The sequence below is a fragment of the Neovison vison genome, chromosome 1, assembly GCF_020171115.1.
Source record: "Neovison vison isolate M4711 chromosome 1, ASM_NN_V1, whole genome shotgun sequence".
Taxonomy (NCBI): Eukaryota; Metazoa; Chordata; class Mammalia; order Carnivora; family Mustelidae; genus Neogale; species Neogale vison.
This window is the reverse complement of record NC_058091.1, coordinates 112787723-112812331: the sequence shown is the minus strand read 5'-3', so window position 1 is coordinate 112812331 and position 24609 is coordinate 112787723. Positions and strand designations below refer to the sequence as shown.

Below are 24609 nucleotides of genomic sequence, written 5' to 3'. Positions count from 1 at the left end.
AGAGCAACCTCTTCATTCATTTCACCTCACAACTGCATTTTCCTTAGTCAAAATTTTGACTTATTTACAATGCTGTTGTAATAGCGTTATATGGTGATGGCTGGTAGCTACTCTTGTAATGATCTAAGCATGACATGCAGAGAAACTGAATCACTCTGTTGTACACCTGAAACTAATGTAACCTTGTGGGCCAACTATCCTCTTACTAAAAAGACTTATTAAAAAGACCAGCCTCTTTGGTGAAGAAATGTCATTGATTATTCATTTTCATTTATCTGGGTTCAACATACTTTTTAAACAGAGAAAAGCAAAAAAAGAAACAATACACATCCAAGTATTTACACATGCGATCTGCCCTCCGAAATCTTGCAACAAAAATAACTTCATATGTAAATAAGATTTCACCCTTCAAAATAAAATATTTATTTTGCAACATGAAAGGAAATACTGTGGATCTCATATGATCATCATAAAAATATGTCTAATCATAGAAAAACAGCAAGTCATTTGTTCCAGCTCCTCAAAAATATTTTAATCGTGCAAAATCAATATAATGTACTCTAACATAATGCTAAAATGTTAACCAAGATGAAGTGGCTTTTATTTGTTTTATAGGATGTGTATTTGGCAATAGTTTTTAAAAATAATTACTCTAAAGGAACTCTAAATATATTATTTCAGAAACAATATTTTAAAATACAGCAGTCGGCAACAGAAACTATTGTTCTTTATACATTTTTGGCATAACACTGCCATACAATTACAGAATTATAAAACAAGTGTTTCATAGTACCATACAGATCCAGAAACTGGTTACAACTCCTACCACACACACATGGTATTGGTACTAACAGACATGCACAGCGTTCTGTAATTCATACTTCAGTAGAATACAGAGCACAGAGAAGACCCAGTGGCTGCTGGACAGTGAGAGCTTACATGGGAAGTAAACCACACATCTTTTTAGGAATCATACCCATTTTCCTGAAGTACCTAAAATACAAAGGACACAGTAGTTTCCAAAGTAAAATAGTGCCAGGACCCAGTTGGCCATCTATCTTCTTAGGTAATACTAATGAAAGGCCAATAGCTTATTCAGGAAAAAGGAGTAAATTGTCTTTTTATAAAAATGAAAAAAAAATGTTTATCAAAGGATCAGCTAATGCTTTGCTCCCACTTCTTTCTCTTAATTTTAATGCCGCACAATTAATATGATGTCAACTCTTTTATGGGAGTTTGTTACTTCATTTCTAGACAATCTTATTACCGAATCCTATCTCAGCCAGTTCCTCAGTTTAATTGGTTAGTAAAACCACCAACTATTGATACACACTGGCAAAGAAATTGAACTTGGTACCTGATCATGTCTACTTCTACCCCCTCTACTGAAATGTTTCATTCTACCATGGAGTGGGTGAAAGTCATGGTTCAGATGAGAGTATTAAGGGGATTCTGTTTGCACACCAATCCCTTATCTCCTAGGCAAAAATAACAGAGCTATTTCTGAAATCACATTCCTACCATAAAGCTTTTATAGATCATTCCTCATCTGCTCCCAATAATTCTGTCACTTGTACAAACTCATCATTGGGTTATATCTTTATTTCTGTAGAAAGTTTCTTGTTACTGTTTCTAATCTTTTGTTCCATTTGTGTTTTCCTTTTCTTCACCTGAAACTAAATTAGCCCCGAAAAAAATCAATGCCCATTTGACCAATGAGTACAGAACTTGAAAATTTCTTAGGGCCAAGATTATTATATAACTAATCTCTCTGTAATGTAAATGTAAACTGTTCCATAAACTCTGCTATAATTTAAAAATGAAAATATGATGAGCTTCATAGCTTAAATATATTTTCATGAGGTTTCTGATTTTTTTTTAACAAGGTCTTCAAGCCTTACAAGTAGGCATCAATGTCTCTTCCCTTTCAGTTCATTTTTAAAATATACTGAGTCATTTTATAAAAACTTTTTAGTATTTAACCTATGAAAGAACAACCCAAAAGAATTTTTGATTGAAGAACTGGGAGGAGGGGTAGGCAGAAATGGTATTCTGTTTCCCAAGATGGTTATAAAGATTCAGCTATGATTTACATAGGAGGTGTCCAATTGCTCATAATTTCCTAAACAACTACAAAATGGTAATAAATTATAACATAGTTTGTGAAAATCGATACCTATTAAAATTGTATTTGGAGTCCGAGTTAGTCCACGTTCTTCAGAAGTCAGGGATAGTGGGGCTCAACACCCTCGTGATTCCGAGGAAGCTCTGAGGACCCATCATGCCTTTGGAGAGACTGGAACCCAGTGTTGGCTCCACTGTACCAAGACACCCACCTGATTCTTAGTCCCCATTCTCGACTCTACTTCCAGGCACAGTCTGAGCCATAAAACGAGCACTTAATTGTATCCTCCACATGAAAACTTCAATTCAAGCAGCAAACATATTAAGAAGCTATTTCCCACAAATAACTAAAATTAGTTATTTTTCCTGAACAGATCAGGAAAAAAAGCAGATGACAAAGAAGATTCTAATCTAGGGAAAAAAAGCAAAAACAGTGCTTTTTAAATGTTTCTAATAAGAAAATTAGTTTCAGATTCCTCTGACCATCTACTGGAGTTAAACTTCTAAATAATTCTCTAATAGATTTCCATTTTCTGCATCCATCTGCAGCAAAGAAAAGAGTGAAATACTGATAAATATTACTTGTAGTAACTGAGTAATGTTTAAAATGAAAATCATAGCATGTAGCAAAATCAAGGAAGAACATAAACAAGTGTACCAATGTAGTTAATCTTTCTTACTGTAAATAATTTCTGTCAAATAAATGACATTGTTGAACACTGTGGCAAGTACACTTCCTATGCTACTGTCACAAAGGGAAATTTCTCCAAAATGAAAAAGCACCAACGTAAATTCAGTAAAATAGTGATATTCATGGTTTGGAAAGTTCCTCATGGCAAGATTTTACAATGGAGTAAAAATCTAAACTTCTGAATGAGAACCATTTACATTAGTTAAGGCACATCTGGACACCTCCAGGCATTCATATTTATAACTGTATCATTATTAATTTCAGTAATAAGGGATTTTTAAAAACACAGCCTGTCCCTGAACACAATCTGCTGGGTGGGCTGGATAGAACAGGGAAGGAGGCACAGTAGTACTCACTGTCACTCTAGAGATTACCCCCACACAAATCTGTTCATTTCATAAACACTACCAAAAAAGTCAAAAGAAGCCAATATATGTAACTGCTAATGTTCTAGATCCTACACTGACCCTGATTGACCCATACTCTGGAATTCTCTTAGTGGGAAACAAATTAGAAGTCTTCAAAACCATTCCTATAACAAAGGATCCCCACTCAGCCCAGACAGACATGAAAGACCCATAGACGAAGCTACGTTCAAGTAAAATCAATAATGTCCTTTTCTCAGGTTAGAAAATATAGCTTCTAGAAGAACCTCAATTATAGAAACACAAAGAACCTGGTTGATTTAGTTACTCAAGAGAGTATAAACTCAACCATAACTCTATTTTAAAGGGAAATTTCACTCTATACAATTAACCAAATAGTCTCTATCTATCAGTTCAACCAGTTCTGACCACTTGATATGGAGTTTACCTACTAAAATGGTTTTTTGAATAGTAACTCAGAACACTGGCACTGTTTTTCCTTTTTCACCAGATCATATTTTCACTCAGATTAAAACATAAAAGCTAGAAGCAAAGTAGATAATTCTATACAACAAAACATGAAACATAATGACAATGATAGCTGTTAAATGACATTTTCATATATTTATATTTTTAATACCTAGCAAAAAAACTTAGAACTTCTCTAGTAACTCCTGAGTTGTATATTTTATCTTCTACTTGAAGCTGAAAAAAGTAGTCTCAAAACCTAAATTCAAAATAAAACTATACGAAATAATTTTTGAACTGAGAACTAGACCTGATTTAGAGAAAACAGACACATTTTCACTTCTATCATGATTCTTCGGAGTTCCTTATGAGATTGAGCATGAAACTATATAATGATACAATATTCTTAATGTTATAAACTTCTCTCTACTGTACAGAAATATATCTTATATTATATATCACTTTACAGTATTTCAAAATACTTTCACATATATTATCCCCTTAGAGATATGAAAGCACAAAATATTAGAAATGTACTAGACTAACCAAGCGATATAACATCTATTTGCCATGAAATGCAATTTAATATTTTATCAATAGCCAATGTTTATATCCTTGCAATCCAAGGTACAATAATAAAGTCTATATATTTGCAAAGATTCAATAATGTTTCTAGCTATTTGGCCATGCTTCACTGCATTTTTAAAACAGCTTCTCAATAAATTTCTGCAAGCATATGGTAGTTTTTCAAAATACAAAACATCAGCGTCAAACCCAGAGGGCTGTTTCATATTTAAGACCCACATAAATACGTATCTATAGATCTTATTTAAAAAACTATTAATTGTACAAAGTATTCTTTATAGAAAAAAAATTTTAGACAGTTTTTATTTGCAAAAGGAATGACATCCCCTCACTTGTTCTCTACTGAAGAATTCTCTCATAAAATATTTGCAGATTAAATGGAGGAATAATACTGTTACATATGAATATGGATCTTAAAAATAATAATGGGAAAAGGCCACTGTTGTAAATGGAAGCCAGGCAGTTTTTCCCTTGAGACTAAATCTTCTCTAATTACTTGGCACAATCTAATCAAAACCCTAATTAGGAATAATATCCTAAAAGTTAAATTGTTGAATGAAATGTTTTACCTGTAAGGGCTCAGTTTCCAAGACATTCAGATTATATCCATTTATTTTTGTCTCTGTCCACTGTTTTTTTAAAATATTTTAATATCTGATCACAAATGTTTAGTATTATACAGTTAGAAAGCAGTCTGAATACTTTATCATGTATTCAGAATTGGTCAGATATTTTGAATTAATAATGTTCCTACAATTCAGTTCAATGTGACAACTACTCTCACCGTCTAACCCTGAAAACTATTTATCATCTTGATGGGGACATTGCTACAAGCACCACAATAGAGGGTCCATACAAAAATGAAACTGAAATGCAAAAGCAGAATTGTTTCCCCAATTGTTTCCCCAAAAGCAGAATTGTTCACTTCACAAACAACAGAAAGCAAACATTGGGATGTTATGGGAACCAAAAATGAGAAAATACTCTAGATTAATTGGAATATGATATACAACTTGTTTCTAATATTTGTATTTAAAAAGTCAAGTTTGAGCAAATGTGATGTTTCATGTAAACTTCAAAGCAATAAAGTATTTCTAAAGGCATACTATTGATATATTCTCTAGAAATCTTTGGCTGGAAATCCCCTGATCATAAAGGTAACAGAAGATGGTATGTTGTGACTAACAAATAGAACATAATAAAAATTCTCTGGTGGTTAAAGTGAATCTAAAAGCGCAAGAGATACACAAAAGCCAATTCCGCTCTAAATGAAAGTGAATTTTTTTTCTATTAATTGCTTTAACTATATTTGTACGCATGCTTTGAAGTTCTCACCCCTGCATTTCTGATTATTTTCTGATTTGTAGTACTAATTAATAATAGTAGTAGAGGAAATAAAATTACTTCCTCTTAACTAGTATCAAAACATCAAGTGCTTGCTAAACCTGAGGATATGGAATTTCAAATATATTCTCAATTTTGAGGTTTCACAACTTAGAGATACAACAAATTTTTTTTTTTTTTAAAGATACTCTGGACTAAGTAATATTATTAATTTCACAGCCCACAGAACACTGAGATAGTCAAGGGTTAGGGACCACCACCTTGTTGACAGCGTAAGAAGCATGCCATTTAAAAATGAGTAATTTCTTTTCTTATTTTTTAATTCTTTAGTCATTTGCATTTAGACACAGGCACCAAATTTATATGGAACAGCCATAAAAGCAAAATCCTTCTCTTGGACTTTTGCATCAAAATTTGTTTTTAAGCATTTAACACAGAAAGACATTTTTATTATTTTAAGAAAGCAAATTCTTGATGATCGTACAGCTGAAAAGTGCCTTTCTGTTCCATTTAAATTTCAGTACAGGGGATCACCTGAACATACCCGAGAAACACACATGCTGGCTGACAGAGAGGGCCAATGAGGGCAAGTGCAGAGAGAGGGAAACAGGAAAGGGCAGTGAGGACACGAATGGGCTGGGAGATTATAGCTCCCCAAGAACATAAATCTCACATACCAGAATTTAAAAATAAACATATTAAGGTGTTGTAATGACGAGTTCAAATTACTCTATGAATATATCTGAAATGACCAAACTGTTTTTCCAGCTTAAGAAATAAATCCATAAATTGGCAAAAAGCATGGCAACAGAACAAAATTCATCCCCTTGCTTTTCTTCATGTAGACTGTAATCTCCCAAGGAATTTATTTGATACATGAGATACTACATGATTATTCCCAGATACATTGAAAATCACTTAAAAGCAATCATTGGGTACAGAATTTGAAAAGTCACATCCTAAAAGCATTACAGAATACATTCGTTTATTGGGTCTTGCTTAAAACTTCTTACTAAAGATTAAATTCATTGTCATCCAAAATGAAAAACCAGCAAAAAAAGTTTTGGGAAATCAAAAACAGATGGGGAAAATTTGCAATGTGCCCTCCACTCTTCAGGAGACCCTGTACAGTTCCTCCTCCCTTACCTAAGCTGGGGTGTGGGTTCTCTGATAATTCACTGTGATTGTCCACCATCGGGAGCATCAGCAGTTCCAGGATCTTCAGGGTCTTTGCTATGACTGTCGCCATCCTCCTCTTTTTCAGGAGAAGCTGTACTCTCCTTCTGCTCAGTGGGACTGGTGACTGTTTTTTCCAGTTCAGAATTTGAATTTTCGCCATTACTGTCCTCTGTGTTTCTCGACTTGGTAGCTTCACCACTGGGCTCTGCACTAGGCCTGTCTCTCTCCTCTCCTGGCCCTCCAGGTGCTGCTTTTTTATCTTCGGCTGTTTTGCCATTTAAATGAACAGCTGAGGAGGAATTTTTGGAGTCCTTGGATTTTTTGTGCATAGAAGTTTGACTGATGTGACCGGAGGTGGGAGGGGCAGGCATCTTCTGGGCTTTGCCTCCCCCCTCTGACTGTTCTTTCCTCGGTGGCCCCCAGATAAAATTCTCTGAAGGCGTGTAATGTTTCTGGGCGAACCGCAGGAGCTTTCTCCTCTCTCTCCTGTCTCTAATTGTATAAACAAAATACTCCAGAGCACTCTGTTTAATATTGGGAATAGTATTTTCCACAAGGGCTTCATGAAGAATAAATTTTACAAGAGGAGATTTAAAACTTTCATATCCAAGCTCACCAAGGCTTTTAAGAATACGAGTGATTCGTAAATAGTTGTGCTGGGACCTGAAAGAGAGGATTGAATAAAATGTGTGTGTTGGTGGGGAGGGGGGGGATGGTGGAAATCAGGTGAAGAAAAGCAGGGGAATGAAAACTATTGGAAAAATATTTTTTAACTGAACAATGACTTTACCGAAAGTCCTATCACACACCATTGGAAGAATAAATTAGAAGTTATTAAAACCTTATACATCAATGTAATGGCAATCTATGCAATATTAAAATATGTAATATAGGGACGCCTGGGTGGCTCAGTTGGTTGGACAACTGCCTTCGGCTCAGGGCGTGATCCTAGAGTCCCGGGATCGAGTCCCACATCAGGCTCCCAGCTCCATGGGGAGTCTGCTTCGCTCTCTGACCTTCTCCTCGCTCATGCTCTCTCTCACTGTCTCTCTCTCTCAAATAAATAAATAAAACCTTTAAAAAAAATAAATAAAATAAAATATGTAATATAAATTCCCCTAGTTACTTTAATACTTCATGTTTGAGAAATATTTAGATCTAAAATTTATTCCCACTGATATTGAGCTGTTGTTTCCTAAGCACACTGAGGATGTGGTCTACTAGGGAATTTATCCGCAACGTAGTGAGGAGCAAGGGCTTTGGGGACACACCTGAGCTCGCACCATGGTTCTACCCCCCACAGCTATATGAGGTTACAGTATCTCTCTCTGACTCCATATCCTTATCTGCAAAATAAGCGAAATGGCCCTTCTCTTACTGGACTGTTAGAAGAATCAAATAAGTTGAGACCTATGCAGAGCACGTAGGACTCAAAAAAAAAAAAAAGAAATTATTTAAAATTCATATTGTGATTGTTATTATTTAAATTGGTACTCAGAGCCACCTATGTGTACCTTTCCCAATTTAATCACCTAATAGTCTTCCGTCCATGGCCTCTGTCTCCTTTTTCCTAGAGAATTTTAAATTTTGCTTCTAATGGCAAGGACTCCAAAGATGCCTTTTTCCCCACACTGCACAAACTTCTTCACTGTCCCCAACCTAAAGCTGTTATCAGATGAAGACTTTCCAAGCCTCTCTCTCACAATTCATAACATATTTACCCTATGTCACTGGGCAACAGTTGCCTTATTACAAATACCTGGCTGCCTCCTCAAGGCTTCTTCTGCTGCACGGATGATTCAAGCATCATCAACAGCCTGGGATTGATATACCCTCTACTGACGCACAACCATACCCACCACTTATTTCTAACTTCCAAAAACCTGTGTTTTTGTTTGTTTGTTTGTTTAAAGATTTTATTTATTTGACAGAGATCACAAGTAGGCAGAGAGGCAGGCAGAGAGAGAGGAAGGGAAGCAGGCCCCCCGCCGAGCAGAGAGCCCGATGTGGGGCTCGATCCCATGACCCTGGGATCATGACCTGAGCCGAAGGCAGAGGTTTTAACCCACTGAGCCACCCAGGCACCCCCCAAAAACCTGCTTTATACACCAGACACTGAACTTTATACAAGCAATGCATACACCTGCTTTCGTTTCCAAAAGTATTTGCAATATTTCACTTAGGAAGAACTAGTAAATTATCTGGGAAAAGTGAAGAAGGGTGTGTAATTACCTGAGGGACAGAAGGGGATGGTTCCACAGTTTCACATGTTAATAAGAAAGTTTGTCTGGACAAAACAAAAACCTTAATGATTCAGGCTAGCCAGACCTTGGAAAAGACAAGCACAGCAGTTTTATCATCCCCATTTTCCTGGATGTTGACCACAAAAATGTTACCCTAATATTCGACTCTTTGAGGCCAAAGGGTAAAACACAGCAGGTATGTTTCAGTCTTAAGAATTGGTATTTTTCAATAGTTAGGAAGTAAAAATCTTCTAAGGCAAGATGAATTTGAATGAGGTTAAGACAATGTGCCATTAACAGCAGAAACGACTCGGTGTTAGGTTAGTATGGAGTTTCTATTCCCCAAAAATTTAGGGATAAAATCCTTGAGCAATATCTGCTTCTATAAACCTGAGAGAGAAATGCATGGAAAATAGGGGGGAATATTTTTCTTTAAAAATCCCAAAGATGAGTTACATGATTCAACAAAATGTACTCTATTGCAACCATCTCAACTGCACATATCTACGGCCAAGATGGGATTTCTGTACACATTTATCCATATCTATACACTCTCTGATTTAAAATATTTACGTAACAGTAGAAAAGGACAAAAACTTGGGTTGAAGAGAATAAAAATGAAGATTATGGAACGGAAGTATACAAGAAAGAAACTGAGTGTTTCAGTTATGATTTGAAATGAATATGACAAAGAAAGACAAAACAGAAGAGAGAAGAAAGCAGATAAAACCCTTCTAATGTTGTGAGCAGTCTTTGGAGGTGCACAACAGATAAAAGAGAGAAGCTGGGCTTCCCAAAAGAAGTAAGGATGGTAAAAGGACTGCAGGTGTCAGGAAGACCAGGTAGGTAAAGAGAGAACACACAGGAGGTAGAAAATAAAATAAAAGTGAGAAGCAATTCCAGGGTCTAAAGTAGGCTCCATGATCTAAGGATTTGTATCCTTATCCTTTAATTAAATTTGTAAATTTAATTTACAAATAAAATTAGAAATACATCTGAGTGGTTGGTCTACAAATCTGTACTCCCATGTTTGAAAATATTTCAGTTCTTTTAGTCATGGTCACTTGTTCACTAAACATTACTTCATTTCACTTTCATTCAATACTTTTTTTTCTGCTGGGCTACTATAAATATATTGAGTTTCCTGCCTACTCTAAGAAACTCAAGATGTCACACAGATTAAAACACAAATAAAAGCTCTGTGCAATACCCAGGGAAAGGAAAATGAGAGACAGTGGGTGGTGGAGAGAAAAGGATCTGAATGGGGCAAGGGAATCTGATGGTTAATTCAGGATCCCTTCCTCTGACCTAAGCCAGGAGATCATTTTCATTAAAACCTTCAGAAGGGGTCTATTTCCAACTATCAGTTAGAGAATCAGAAAATAAAACCCCAAGGAGGATTTAAGCTGGCAAACAGCTTTTGTTATTCTTTGTTCGTTCGACAAACATTTACTAAATGAGATTGCTATTCCAAGCAGAAACAAGAAGCTGAGGATGGCGATTCTCTACAATGATGCTCTGCTGCTGTCCTTCATGTCAGTAGGCTACTTGCTGATAGCGTTCATTGACAGTATGACACAAGGCCTTAGAAACTCTGTCCAGAGACAGCTATCCACATTGCTTAGGCAAAGGCATATATGTTTCTGCTCTAAGTGTCCTATATAAATCAAATTTAACTTGAGTTATGAGTTACTAGATCTTGTCCTCAGGATCATAAAGCTTTATGCCTGTATCTTCGGTGTTTTAGTACAAGCTACCATTTTAATAGTGTTGACTATGACTAATAAAGTAAAAAGAAGGCTTAAACATTAATACTTATACTCATTTTAGCAAAGCAAGATGAAAGTTCTGGAAAACACCAAAAAATTCAGTTAACTGATGTCTAAAACTGTTGGGCAAAGAAAAATTTCTTAGGTTACTTTTTTTTTTCCCCTTGGTATTTGCCCAGCTCAGCTAATTATAATGTGCTTAAAAAAAAAAATGCTTTAAAAAATGCTTTAAAGTTGTTGGTTTTATGGTCCAACATTCATAAGTCATCCTATAATTAAAAAAGAAAAAAAATCATTTTGCATACAAAGAAAATAATAAGAAAAATAAACTTTGGGTATAAGTATTAATGAAAGTTATAAATATCTAGGCAAAAGAATACAGTAAATCAATTCCAAATAAACTATATTAAAATTTCCTTCACGGGTTTTAGGATTTAGTAAACAAAAGTGGGCTTTTGTTTTTTACCCAAATAATGAAGATTCTAATTTTCCCTCTTTTTTAGTAATGTACGGACACATTTCAGTCTTTTTGTTATTGTTGTTATGCTAGTCACCATACAGTACATCACTAATATTTGATGTAGTGTTCCACAATTAATCGTTTGTGTACAACACCCAGTGTTCCATGCAATCCATGCCCTCCTTAATACCCAACACCAGGCTCAACTGGTCCCCCACCGCCCTCCCCTCTAAAACTCTCAGTTTGCTTCTGAGAGAGCACAGTCTCTCATGGTTCTTCTCCCTCTCTGATTCCCCCTCCTTCACATTCCCCTTCTAGTCTACAAAATGATTTTTATATGTCATAGTCTTAATTTATGGATTTAATCTAAGAAGGTACCATGCCCGACAAACAGACCTAGCTGCAAGAGGCTCACAACCTAGCAGAGGCGATGTGGAAAGCTGTATACAAGAAATGGGTATGAGTGCCAGGAACCATGGTATAAAGAGGGAGAGAGACCCCACGTGGCCTGGGCAGTAGAGAGGTTTCAGGAAAAAACAGCTCTGAAGAGGAATGGCCTTATTCTGACCTGAAATGTCATTCTTTCTTGTTGTTTTGTTGTGCTTTAGAAGACAGAGCAAGGAATAAAATGCATTTCAGACTAGCTTTTGAATTCAAATTTCTGGTCCATCTACTAGTTGTTACTATGCTCCATACAGAGAACTCCAATCCAGAAAAAGTAACATGCTGGCCCCTGATGTACTCCAGGGCTTTACTTACTCATTCAGATGCTGAAACCTTTCCTGCCAGTTAACGGCCCGAGCAACATTTCCAGTTTTATCAACCAGTTTTATTCCAAAAAATTCTAACATCATCTTATAAGCCAGGAGGAATCTTTTAATTGCTTCTTTTGTTTTTTTGAATTCCTAAGGGGGCGAAAAAGTCAGCTGAAATGATTCAGTAGTTACCAGGACAATAAAAGAACAATATTATTTGAGCCATCCCCTATAAAATGAAATGAGCTTGCATTACCTCAATTTCATATGTAGTTAATTCTTTAGCATAAAAGTTCAAGCCTTGTTCTCTCAGGGGGAAAAGCCTATTTTTTAGAAAAATAATATTGTTATATTAATGTTATCTGGAAAACATACATGATTAAATAGGACATGGTTCAAGATACAGAAATGTAACTGACCATTGAATATAAGTGTGGTTGTGCTCCAGCTTTTCATAATCTCCTTTCCACTTATTTAGAACTTCTTCAATGTAAACACCTAGGTAGTAAATATTTAGAAGATGAGCCAGACATTTGAGACAATGTTGAAGGAATTTTAACTTTTAACCACTTAATCTTTATATTAAAACCTTTGAAATTTAATAATAGCACACAAAAATTATGCCAAGGAGAATATCCTATGCCATATACTCAGTTATGTAATAGGCCTAATTTTTCAAAATTCTATGGTACCTTGAATTACATAAAGTTCTATCCAACAGTGTTACTCTAAAAGAATTGACAAACTATGTCATTTATTTTATAAATAAAGTTTTATTGGAACACAGCCATGCACATTCATTTATTATTTTACACAACCACAGTAGAGTTGCAGAGGTGCAACAGAGACTACATGGCCCACACAGCTGAAAGTATTTCTTATTCGTCCCTGGACAGAAAAAGTTTGCCAACCCTTGCCCTAGATGGTCCTAACCTCTTTAAACACAAGATGGGATCAAGATGAAATGTAGCCCAGGAAAAAAGAAAGGAATAAAAGAAAGGTGAGAGAAGAGAAAGAGAAGAAAAGCATGAAAAAGGAGAAGGAAAGGGAGGAAGGAAAAATAGAAGAAAAAGGATCCATATTACACAAAGTATATATCATCTAGCTTAATCTTCACATAACTCTCCCAAACCAGTCCTACCATCCCCATTTTACTAACGAGGACATTGTATGATTTGTTCAAAGTCACACACTGACAAAATCATAAATCTAAAGGTAGAATACAGGTCTTTCTCATTCCAAAAACTAAGCCCTCTTCACCACGTCCTACAGTTTCCCCATAAGAACCCATTTCAGTTGACCCTTGAACAATATAAGTTTGAACTATTTTTGTAAGAATACAGTACATAATGCCTATCACATACCAAATACGTGTTAATCAACTATTTATACCTCTGGCAAAGCTTCCTGTCAATAGGAGGGTATTAGCAGTTAAGTTTTGGGGAAGTCAAAAGCTACACATGGATTTCTGACTACACAGGGGTTAGCACCTGTTACCCCTACACTGTTCAAGGGCCAATTGTAGAACAAAACCTTCCTGCTTCTCTAACTCTATCTAGGTCCCCATAATTGACTATGTGGCCCATTTAATGAGTTTTACAGAAAAAAATACAACATATTTCTCTAAATGCAACTCATCTTATTCTTGCTTTCACCAGATACCACCAGTTTATGGTAGAAGTCTACTCTTGGAAGGTTGAGTAAAAAGTTGTTTTTGAATCATACTCTTGGCCTTATCAGCATTTTTAAATCAATTATCCCTTCCAACTATCCCTCTTCCTGCTTAATAATTAAAATACATCATTGCAAGCTTATGCTTACTGGCAAGTGTATGTGTGTTGCGGGGGGGGAGAGGATATGTGTACGTGTGCACATACAGGGGAAGAAATTGGGTGAGTTTATGTAACTTATATAATAAACTAGAATAACACTTTATGTGATCTCAGATAAAGCTTCTGACCCCTACCGACCCCATAAGATTTCAAAATAAGTTTTGTGGTAAAGATTACAAAAAATTAATGCAGTGCTTGAAGTTATTACTTTAAATTACTACCACAAAAAAAATTCACTACTAGAAATACAAAAATAATTTCGTTAAATACTGTCATGTTCAATGTTTTTTAATATTTGAAGACATTCCTTTAGGTAAATTTTATTAAATTCAAGTAGGAGTCAAATTAACAATCTATCATTGCATTTCTTCAAACGGTTTTCTTGTCCCAGGTTCTAAAAAAATTAATAATTTAACAAACACTATTTCAATTAGTAAATAAAGCAGTGTGCTTCTATCCTTAGTAAACACAACAGAGCATTTTTACCCAGAAGTTTCCTCCTTAATTAGAGCAGATTTTTGGGACACCAGAAAATTAATTAAAGACAAGTGGATCTGGCCATTGTGACAATGTTCTCCTGTCCAGACTCCCAACTGTCACATGTCTCAGTACACAGTGCAGGAATTCCTCCTCCCAGCACTCCTCCCAGTCTTTAGATAGCCTTCCTCCAGTTAGTTTACCAAAGAATGTAGTCCTGCTACTTGGAAAGCTTTGCAATCTCTGACCCTCATTCCCTGACCCACATGGCTGTGGATCTGGCTCAGTTTCCACTAAGAACAAAGAGCAGAAGCCAGGGCCATCTGGTCACCTCGAAGAGATAAGGGCGAGAAGGAGAGAAGCCAACTTTGCTGGTTTAACCTGGATAAAATTAGGATGCTCATCATGAACCACAGCACGAAGCCTCAGTGAAATATGCATATTACCATAATGGAGGCATCCTCTCCTTATAGGGGGAGAATCATAGAAAAGATTCTATGAGGACAGTTGTACACTTGCAAAGGAGGAAGCAGTTTACTCGGCAGAGATGAATGGAGATCTACCATCTTTGGAGTTCCCTTCCTAGAGTATCAGAACACTGCACTGGGACTGCTGGAGCTCCTTGAATTAGAATTAGAATTAGAATTAGATAATTCTAATAATTATCTAATAATTCTAATATAAACATTACTCTTCAGCTATGTTCTAAATAATTTGGAGGTATGGTGTGGTGAAAAGAATACTGGCCCCTGAATCCTAGACCCAACTCTACAATCAAGTGACCAGACAAGTCAGTCATCCAAGCTTTAAGACCTAGTGACCTCATCTTTAAAATGAGAAAGATTAATTTGATCTCCTCTAACACTTCTTAGTAACCTAATATTCTTTGACTCTATGAATTTATGAATCTCATCTCTTTGCCTCTCACAGAAGTGGCCCCCATTAACACTATCATGGACCCCACCATGGACAAGTGGTGGGAAGATATTGCTAATTCACAGTTATTCCTCCAGAAATTGCCAAACGGATGTTCACAGCTCTAGAGTTCAGGACTTTGGGGACACATTAGCCTATAGAGCAAAGTAAAGCCAGTCAATGAATAAATGCATTAAGAAGGTACCGACCACACAATAAACAAAGAACAACTAAGCATATGTTATTATTTAAAGTTTGCTTTTTACCAGGGTAGCAGATTACTTACCATCTGGCTTAAATGGAATTTTATTCTTATAAAAACGAAGATTACTCAAGTCATTTTGATATCGGATATCTTTGAAGTTCTGCTAAAGGAAAAAAATAAATCAATCTCCAGCATATGGACACAGAAAAAAGGCACAAGGACCCTTCTTGCATGTTTGCTTACTAGCAGCACAAAATAAGAAAAACAGAGAATGGAAATATTTTATGTTTTAGGGAAAAATGTTCTATACTCTTACTGGGTACTGATGTCGATATTTGTACAGGTCCCTCGCAGCATAAAAGCTTCTCTTTGGTTTGGTAGTTGCTTCAGTGGAATCACCACCCTAAAATAAAAAGTGAAATTCCATTTACATGGTGAAGGAAAATAATCTAAGAAATTTCTAGAACACTTAAAATAATGAATACCCATAATGAAAGCCTGAAAAGTATCAAGCTGTTCAGCATAATAACAGTATTAGAAATTTTCTTTTAATGATGCTTACTACAACATTTTTTGGCATTCTATTTGCCTGATTTGAACCCAATAACATTTGTCCTAAGGCGTTTTACTGAATAGAAAAACTTTATTATTCACCAAAAACCTATAGAGGTCAAATGTTCTACATCAATATTCGTCAGAAACAGAACTCAAAATGAATTTAAGACATTTACTTTACCAGAGGTCACACAAATGATTCTATGACAAAATTTTAGAATATATAATACTAGAAAATTGTTAAGATAATAAATCAATTCTACAAAGAAAATTGTCACTAACTGCAACCTTTAGCTGTACTTAGAAGGAAAACACCACAACTTATGAAATGAAAAGGGGATTTTTAAAACAAATTAAATAGCTGTCTAAATTCCATCCTTCGTAGCACCATAACAAGTACACACAGGCATGTATAATCTGTGACTCCAGTGATAACACAAGGTGACATAAATCAGCAAATTTAAAATATATATACACAGAGTAGTAAAAGCTCTCAAATGAAATGAACTTCAGATCGTAGTAACTTATATATGGTAGTTTATTCATACTATTTAAATTCTAAAAATTTTCAACACCGTGAATAATTTTTAAAATGTAAGATATGGGTCAACGTAATCAGTTTCGTTTCTCTAACCAAGCGTACTATTAGAATGTCTAAGGGAGTGCCTTGTGTCCTGCGATAATCAGAAGGACAATAAGACAGATGATAACGATGAAACAGAAGACAAAGTTTAGGTCTGAATATTCATTAAGAGCTTCACCCCCTCCCAATCCCTTTCTCATCACCCTCCACCCCCATCTGTGTTGACAGATTAGCATCCTCCAAGCAATTTTCGCACCTTTTGAAGTGGTGTGATTCTCACTATTACTACAAGTATAGAGATACTTACTTTAACACCAAATTCTCCGATGTTTAACATTAGCTACTCTGTCATGTTACATAAGCAAGGAAAGCTTAAATTCTGGTCCTTGCCACACGTTTCAAAATAGCTCTGCCTAGCAAGTTTCTGAATCTATTTAGCCTGAGCTACAATCATATGAATCATCATCCTACATTTGTATAGAAAGCACTTTTCCATTTACAAAGCGCTTACATATATATTATTTCATTTGATTCTTAGGACACACCTGGATGGCAGGTATTAGTGTTTCCAGCTTAGAAACAAGGTAGCCGGGCTTAGAGAAGTTCAACAAGGCCCCAAAGCTCAGTGAGAGCATAGAACTGGAATCCCAGGCTTGGGGCTGCAAGTCCAGCTAATTAGGCATGAAGCCATTTCAGCTCCACTAAAAGTGAAGGAGCAGGATAGGAACCTTGGTACAATGTCAACAGCCCAAGACTTGGATTGTCTTAACTCTGCTACTTATTTGTGAGGCATTAAGCCAACCACTTAACTGAATCTTGGTTTCATCTTCTGTGAAACAAAGATAATGAGTCATGCCCTTACCTATTTCCCAGGATTATCGTGAAAATGACTGCATCCTCCAACCTCTAAATGTACCAACCTGCAAGTATCTGACCTGTTCCTCAACTTCTGCTCCTTTTGGAATCTTTATCCTGTGCCTTTCACCTGCTCAGCCAAGGATTCTGTTCCTTAATATATTCATTGCTCCTATTTCCTGCATCATCAAAATTTCCCTCTATTCTGGATCATTCCCCTCAGCAGACAAACATGCTGTAGTATCTCTAATTATAAACGTACACAACATTCCTTGCCAAATCCCCCTCAAATGCAGCTACACAGCTCTGCTCCCTATTACAGTAAAATATCACCAAAGAATTGTACATACCCCCTATCTTCTCCTCCTCTTCTCCCATGACCCACCACAATCAGGCTTTCATCCTCAGCATTCCATCTAAACAGCTCTTTCAACGTCACTAACAAATCTCCATTTTTACCAAACCATATCTCAGTGCTCAACTAGGGCATCTTCCCAGCAGTGCTGGCCAGTTCAATGCCTCCCTCCTTCCTGAAACACTGTCAGGTGCCACACCTCTTCTGGGCTCTTCCAATCTCATTGGTTCCCTTTGTCACACTTCTCTTTGGCTCCTCCTCCCCTTCATATGTTCTAAATAGAGGAGTGCCCAGGGCTTAGTTCTTATTTCTCATCACACCTTAATGACCACTTATCTGCCAGGACTTTGTACATCACCATTCATATAAGTTGATGATTGCAGTCCTGGACTAAGGCTCCATCCATGGATATGTTAAGAATTTCACTTGGACGTCTAATAGGATATAAAATTGAAGAGAACTCTTGAGTTAACCTCTGATGATTCTTTTTCCCCAGACTTGCTGATTGTTAATGTCGCCATCACTTGTCAAATCTTCACTTGAACTAAGAATGAAGGCAATGAAGGAGGTGAGAAGTAGTCAGACTGGGATGTATCCTAAAGGTAGATCTAGTAGTACTTGCAAATGACTACCAGGAGGGGCAACAAATGGAGCTGACAGTCAAAAAGCAACATTAAAAAGGAGATTTTTTTAAGGGAAGTTAAATGGTGACAGTAACAAGAAAAATAAATCATTAAAGGGGAAAAGGGAGGACTGCCGTGGTCTACCATTTCTGTCACAATTAACTGACTGAAACATTAATTATCCAATTGTTTTCTATAGATGGACCTAGTTAGCTGGACTGAATCTAAGCTGGCATTTTTTGATATCCCAAACTTCTTTGAGACGGTTACTTAATTGGGAGACAAGAGAAAGGGAAAAACTGGTGTACAGACTCTAATACTTTGGGAGGGGGCTGCTGAATTCACAATGCAAAATGACCCATCAGCAAACCAGCAAGCCCCAAACAAGGGGTCAGAGAGCTAGTCCCAATTCCAACAGGTTAAAGGTTCTACATTAGTTACAAACATATTTGGGTTTGTATCATTCATCCTCTCCCTGAATGTTCTTGGGCAAGCTCCTCATTCTCTCTAAACCTCAGTTTTGTCTCAAATGGGGAAGAAAACAGCAACTTCCTCCCAACCCCCGAAACTGCAGGTGACTGAAATTTATTTAGTGTACAGCCTGCACTGGAACTTTGCTTCCTCCTGACCTACACAGAGATGATCGTCCAGATTCATAAAGCAGCCTTAGCTGTAATATTTAGGTTCTCCAGCCAAGCACCCTGTGGTCATATTTGACTTTGGGCTCCATTTTTTTTTCCCCACTCTCATTCCTCCACAGCTGATAAAGAGGAGGGCCTAATGCAGAACCACAAACCTTTAATACCTCCAGGGCACGCACTTCTTTTAGAGGGCTGCTTATACAATTCCTCTTTTTTAGTTTTCCGAATTATTTTCAGTCTGTCAGAGGTTAAAAGGGATAGTTATCCCTTTACTAACCTCTCCTCCAAATGATATTAGGCAAATGATTTAAGCACAGTTGGAGCAACAAGTCTCTGGGTGGTACAAGAGTTTTGAAGAATGCCCTGAACTCCTCAGTTCCAAGGCCTTATTTAGGGGTAAGAATTGTAGCATTTTAACTTCGGTTGGGGACCTTCCACAATACTTGAATGGCTGTAGACCCTCCTGCAGAGGAGAATGCTCGCTGCTCCTTAGTTGCAGTGCCTCCCTATTCCGGGTAATTTTTACCAATAACACGCACTAGACCAGTTTTCACAATCCTCTATTTTTAGACAGGTTCCTCCCACCCCACCTTCGCAGCACCCAGCTGCGCTGCAGAGGCAAAGAAAACACCCGTTCAAGTTGGGTTCTGCCGTGAGGGACTTCCTTGTCGCGCCCGCGGTCAGGCCCCAGGCCAGCAGGGGACGGCTCCGGCGCTCCGGGCCACGGAAGGCCCCCCGCGTCCGCGGGGCGGCGAGACGGCCGCCGGCGCGGAGAGGTCTGGCCGGGGAGGACCAGCGGCCGCCGGCGCCCGGGGTCCCTGTGCGCGGGGGGCGCTCGGCGCTTGCCCCTGTCTCCGGCGACGTCCTTCCTCAAGGGGCAGGGGCGCCCTGGCCCAGCCCGAGGCCACCGCGGGGCCGCGTACCTGCTCGGCGCCCGCCGCCTCGGCGTCTTCGTCCGGCGCGGGGCCGGCGCGGGGCCGCCCGCCGACTCGCTCCGGGGGCTGCGCAGGCTGCTCGGGCTCCTGCCCCGGGCCCTCGCTGCCGCCACCCGGCCCCGGCTCCTCGGGCTCGGGCTCCGAGTCCGTCTGCCAGGTGGAGTCGCAGTCCTCCACGGTGGTGGGCTCGCGGAAGCTGACCCCGCCGAGCAGGTTGCCCATTGAAGAGGCGGCGGCGGGCGCGGGACTGCGGGGCTGCGGGGCGCGGGACGGGGCACTGGGCGCGGGCTGCGGCAGGCACGCTAGGGCCCGGGCATGGCCTCGGTGAGGGCGCTGGGCGGCAGCCTCGGCCCGCCCGCCGCCGCACTGCCTCAGCGCGGCGAGCGGCAGACAGGCACACTCGCGGGGAGGAGCCGGCGGCCCCGGGACCGCCGCCGCCAACGCTTGAACCCGCCCATCTGGTTCCTTCTCCTCCCCACCCGCGGGAGCCGGCGCCGGCCGGGAGCCCCGGGGAGCGAACTGCCGCCGCTGCCCGCGCCCGCGGCCTCAGCGCCGCCGGCCCCGACTCCGCGGCCACACCTCGCTGGCCGCTTTCCACCCCGGAAGGCCTGCCTCCGCCTGGCCTTTGACGTCTCCTGGGGAGGTTCGGGGTCGGCTGCTCACCCGCCCCTCTCCACCCCTACTCCGGGCAGGACCGCGGGCCTGGGGCCCCTCCCGGCAGAGCGGGAAGAATGGTCCCGCCCAGCCCTGGGAGCCGGGGGCTGGGGTGGACGTGCTGTCGAAGGCGCTGTCCCGGTCCGCGGGGAGTCCCGTCCACACCCCCTCCTCCTCTCCCGGCTGGTCCGGGAGAAAGATGAATGAGCCGCAGCAGAAGACGACAAAAGCTAATGGTGACCGGGCACCCCAAGAACAGAAAATCCAAGCTACCAGGACTATGTATTTAGGCCAGCCACCCAGAGTCCCCATGGACCAGATGGAGTCAAAGCTCTGTCAGCTCATTTGATGACCAAATATCTCTTGAAACAAAAGGACCAATAACAGCTAGACTTCCCCATTGATCTGTGGAATGTCTTACTATCACCCACTCCACATCCATGCCCTGAGTAGAAGAAAACCTCAGAACTGTAGCCCTCTCGGTCTGTTCCAGAAATGAAAGGAGGAGAAAAATCGTGTTACAGAAATAAAGATAAAAATAGCATGATCAAATAAGGAGCCCAGAGCAAAATGGCCCTTGTAAACTTTGTGTTACGACCTTTTACCAGGAAGGAAAGCCTCTTGAAAGCAGTCATGTCTGTATGTATGCCAGAACTTAGTAGGGAGTCAGTAACATTTGTTGAATGGGAACTGAGAAAATAGATTAGATAAATAAGATAATATCTTATAAATTGGTGTACTTGAAATATGTACTTTCTTCTAAAGTACTGCATGATAAAATAGGAGACTAAGTCAAGGCCAGTAGTCTATTTCTAGTGGAAGAATCAGGTGCACAGGGCCCAACCTACAGAGAAATCAAGATTGCCTCTCTTCAAGCATGCTATAAGATATCCCAGCTGCGGCTCTGTCCCTAATCAGATTCTCACCTTGGACAGGTCGCATAGGTACTTTAGTCCTAAATTTCATCTATAAAATACAACCAAATTTTATATCGGGGTCCTTCGCAGCTCTGACCTTCTGTGGTCCATGACTGCAAAAAGCTCTAAAACTAATAAATAATAGACACCAGATGCACAGAAAGACTTTTTTGATTATAATGGCTCAGTGAAGAAAAAATGGAACAGCAGTAGAACACATGAATCCAACTGCTCATATCTGGGGATTTGGATTCATCTTCGGTTGGCAGAGAACCAGAGCACATTGCAGAAGTAAATGCTGTCTGTCCAGCCATAAGCATTCCAGGCAGAGGGAGTCTAAGGATAGTTGCTATGGCCAGGTGCTCCATCAGTTGGTCTAGTTGTATGTAGATTAGAGCTGCCTTATACTCTTTGCTTTCCTCCCATCAAGAGACTCTAATTCCTTAGCCCTTAAATTGGAGCTGACCTCAGTGACTTGCTTTGGAAACTAAGATAGAGAGGATTTTCAAAAAATAGAATATCTTGAATTTTCAAGGTTAAGCTACAATGAAACTTGCATTGTCTACTGAGTTGTCTTGGAACATACTCTCTGGTAGCCCTGAGCTGCCCCAAAAGAATTTTAACTCTAATGAGACTGTCATGCTGGAAAGGCCACTGTGTATGTCTTTAGGTCACCAGTCCCAGCTGAGCCCTGCCTTCCAGCATCCCCTGCTGAATCCTGCTGACTTTTATTGGCTCCTCCAGACCAGACCATCCACCGACTGAATTCCTCTCAGTGACCTCCACTGATGCCATGCAGAACAAAGGAACCACTCAGCAGAACTCTGCTCAAATTCCTGACCTTCAAAATACTGACATATAATAAAATGACTGATTTTTAAGTTTTAAGTCATTAAATTTTGCAGGGGTTTGTTACACAGCAGTAGATAATGGTACAGTGGAAAGTGTCTGCATAAGCCTATATGTGTTTGTATATATAACTGCTATAATTAAATCCTTACTTCCTGCTACCTTTTGGTCAATATATCAAGTTTTTATAGGGCTATAGATTTTGTGCCAAGCTGTGCAATTTTTTTCTAAAGAACATAATTTTATGTGAGGTATTATAAAACCGTAAGTAATAATTTTGAAAGTTTACAGCAATAATTGATCACATTGTATCCAATCTATGTATTTATAAAAATTCTGGAGATCTGTCATCTCTTGGTTCTATACACAGGAATTACCCTACCCAAAAACCTAAATTTTTTCAACATCCTACACTGAAACATGTCTTTGCTTCATGTAAAAAATTCAACACTTAGGGCATCTGGGTGGTTCAGTTAATTAAGTGTCTGCCTTCAGCTCAGGTTATGATCCCATGGTCCTGGGATCAAGTCCAACATCAGGCTCCCTGCTCACTGGGAAGCCTGCACCTCTTTTTTCTCTCCCCCAGCTTGTGTTCTCTCTTGTTCACTCATTCTCTCAAATAAATAAAATCTTAAAAAAAAATTCAACATTTAGCAAGCAGATATTAACTTATTGATATCTGTTAGCTCTAATAACTATTTATCTAATATATCTACAAAGATCATTGAATTTAATAGAAATAGTAATATTTAATAATATATATGGTACAAAGAGAAACTACTATGACAATGCCTATTATAAAGTATAACTTCTAACTCCCTGTATGCAGAAACTACTCTAAGCTATACAGATACCATAGAGAGAATAAGACTGAAGACAGTTACACTGGAGTATAATTGTCTTGAAACTTGTCATGGTTTCAGCCATGTCCTTGAAGGGTGAGGCCATTGTAAGAAAGAGCTGGGGCTTTTGGAATGAAACTTTAAAAAAAAATAGAACCCAAGACACATGTGACATATCTTAAAGTGTTCTTTATAGTGAATTGTATTTTAAGGATATTAAGAAAGGTTTATTGCTATGTAAGTTCCTTTGTAGGCCTTCCAAATAAAAGGAAAGAGTAGATCAAAGGCCATGTTATCCAACCTCAGGAATTAACTTCTCAGTAATTCCTAGGAATGTAAGACCTATGGAGGAAAAAATTTAGTGCTATTAAAAAAATTACCATCTTTTATCAAAAGCAACTCTATTTCCATTATTTTTTATAGAAGTGCTCATTGTTTTTATTATTTTATAGTAAAGTAAACATGTAGGGAGTAAAAAACTGACATTCTCAACAGACTTGAGAAGTTGGAGCCATCCTGGCTACATATGTTAAGTAGCTGTCTTCTGTAGCCTTTTCCAGACCACTGGAGTATTAGCCAATACCCTGAAGCAACAACATACATCCTATCTCAGAGTTATTTAAGTTTTTTTTTTTTTTTATTTGACAGACAGAGATCACAAGTAGGCAGAGAGGCAGACAAAGAGAGAGAGAGAGGAGGAAGCAGGCGCCCTGCTGAGCAGAGAGCCCGATGCGGGACTCGATCCCAGGACTCTGGGATCATGACTTGAGCCAAAAGCAGAGGCTTTAACCCACTGAGCCACCCAGGCGCCCTCAGAGTTATTTAAATGTGAAAACTGTACATTGTACAATCCATGCAATATTGTGGTTTGCTAAAAGAGAAGCTTAACATTTTTAAAGGACTAATTTATTCCCAAGAAATAGCTCACACTTCAAAGACCAGCTCTAGATTCATTTCCAATACTGAGTATTTTCATAGCTTAGAGTCCTTTGTACTAATCACACTAAACTTATTAATAAAGAAAAGGAAAAGTTCATAGAATTTTTGAGTACTGAATTAGCATATAATAAGATATCAGTGGAGATAAGTTGAAATTAATATAAGAATTTGGTGATAAACCATCATTTGCATAACCAAGCAAATAAATTCACCTTGTAGACTAAAAATAGAGCCATGTTTAAATTGAAAAAATAATAACCTTTGTTCAATAATAACCTTTGTTTGTAGTCTTTATTTGGATAATACAGCAGCGTTTAGATCCATATTTTGGAGTTTGTATTCAATTTAAAATGCTATTCTAAAAAGAGAAACTGAAAATATCTTCTCTAACAACATTTAAGTGAAACAAGACTTTCAAATTTCAAAAGAAAATTAATATAAACACTGTG

At 38.6% G+C, this 24609-nt stretch overlaps 1 protein-coding gene across 2 annotated transcripts; it reads right to left on the bottom strand.

Annotated features, from left to right (window-relative positions):
* Nucleotides 1-253: 253 nt before the first annotated feature.
* Nucleotides 254-20215, bottom strand: OGFRL1 (opioid growth factor receptor like 1). 2 transcript variants are annotated; one of them, XM_044254045.1, is made up of 7 exons: nt 19948-20215; nt 15729-15815; nt 15494-15575; nt 12403-12481; nt 12240-12306; nt 11988-12133; nt 254-7419 (listed from the first exon to the last, which is right to left on the bottom strand). In XM_044254045.1, the coding sequence occupies exons 1-7, from the start codon at nt 20179-20181 to the stop codon at nt 6753-6755; spliced, it is 1362 nt and encodes a 453-aa protein (XP_044109980.1). In that variant the 5' UTR covers nt 20182-20215; the 3' UTR covers nt 254-6752. The 2 variants fall into 2 exon arrangements, with proteins under 2 accessions (XP_044109980.1, XP_044109989.1); XM_044254054.1 differs by having other exon boundaries at nt 15494-15572.
* Between the last annotated feature and the right edge of the window lie 4394 nt (nt 20216-24609).

Bases quoted from the DNA above. Each gene is read 5' to 3' on its own strand.
- OGFRL1 (XM_044254045.1), bottom strand. From the start codon at position 20,181: ATGGGCAACCTGCTCGGCGGGGTCAGCTTCCGCGAGCCCACCACCGTG. The intron at 15,816-19,947 runs GTACGCGGCCCC...TTTTTATTTTAG, and splicing joins AGGCGGCGGGCGCCGAGCAG to GGTGGTGATTCCACTGAAGC. The intron at 7,420-11,987 runs GTAAGTAAAGCC...CCTCTCTTTCAG, and splicing joins AGGTTTCAGCATCTGAATGA to GTCCCAGCACAACTATTTAC.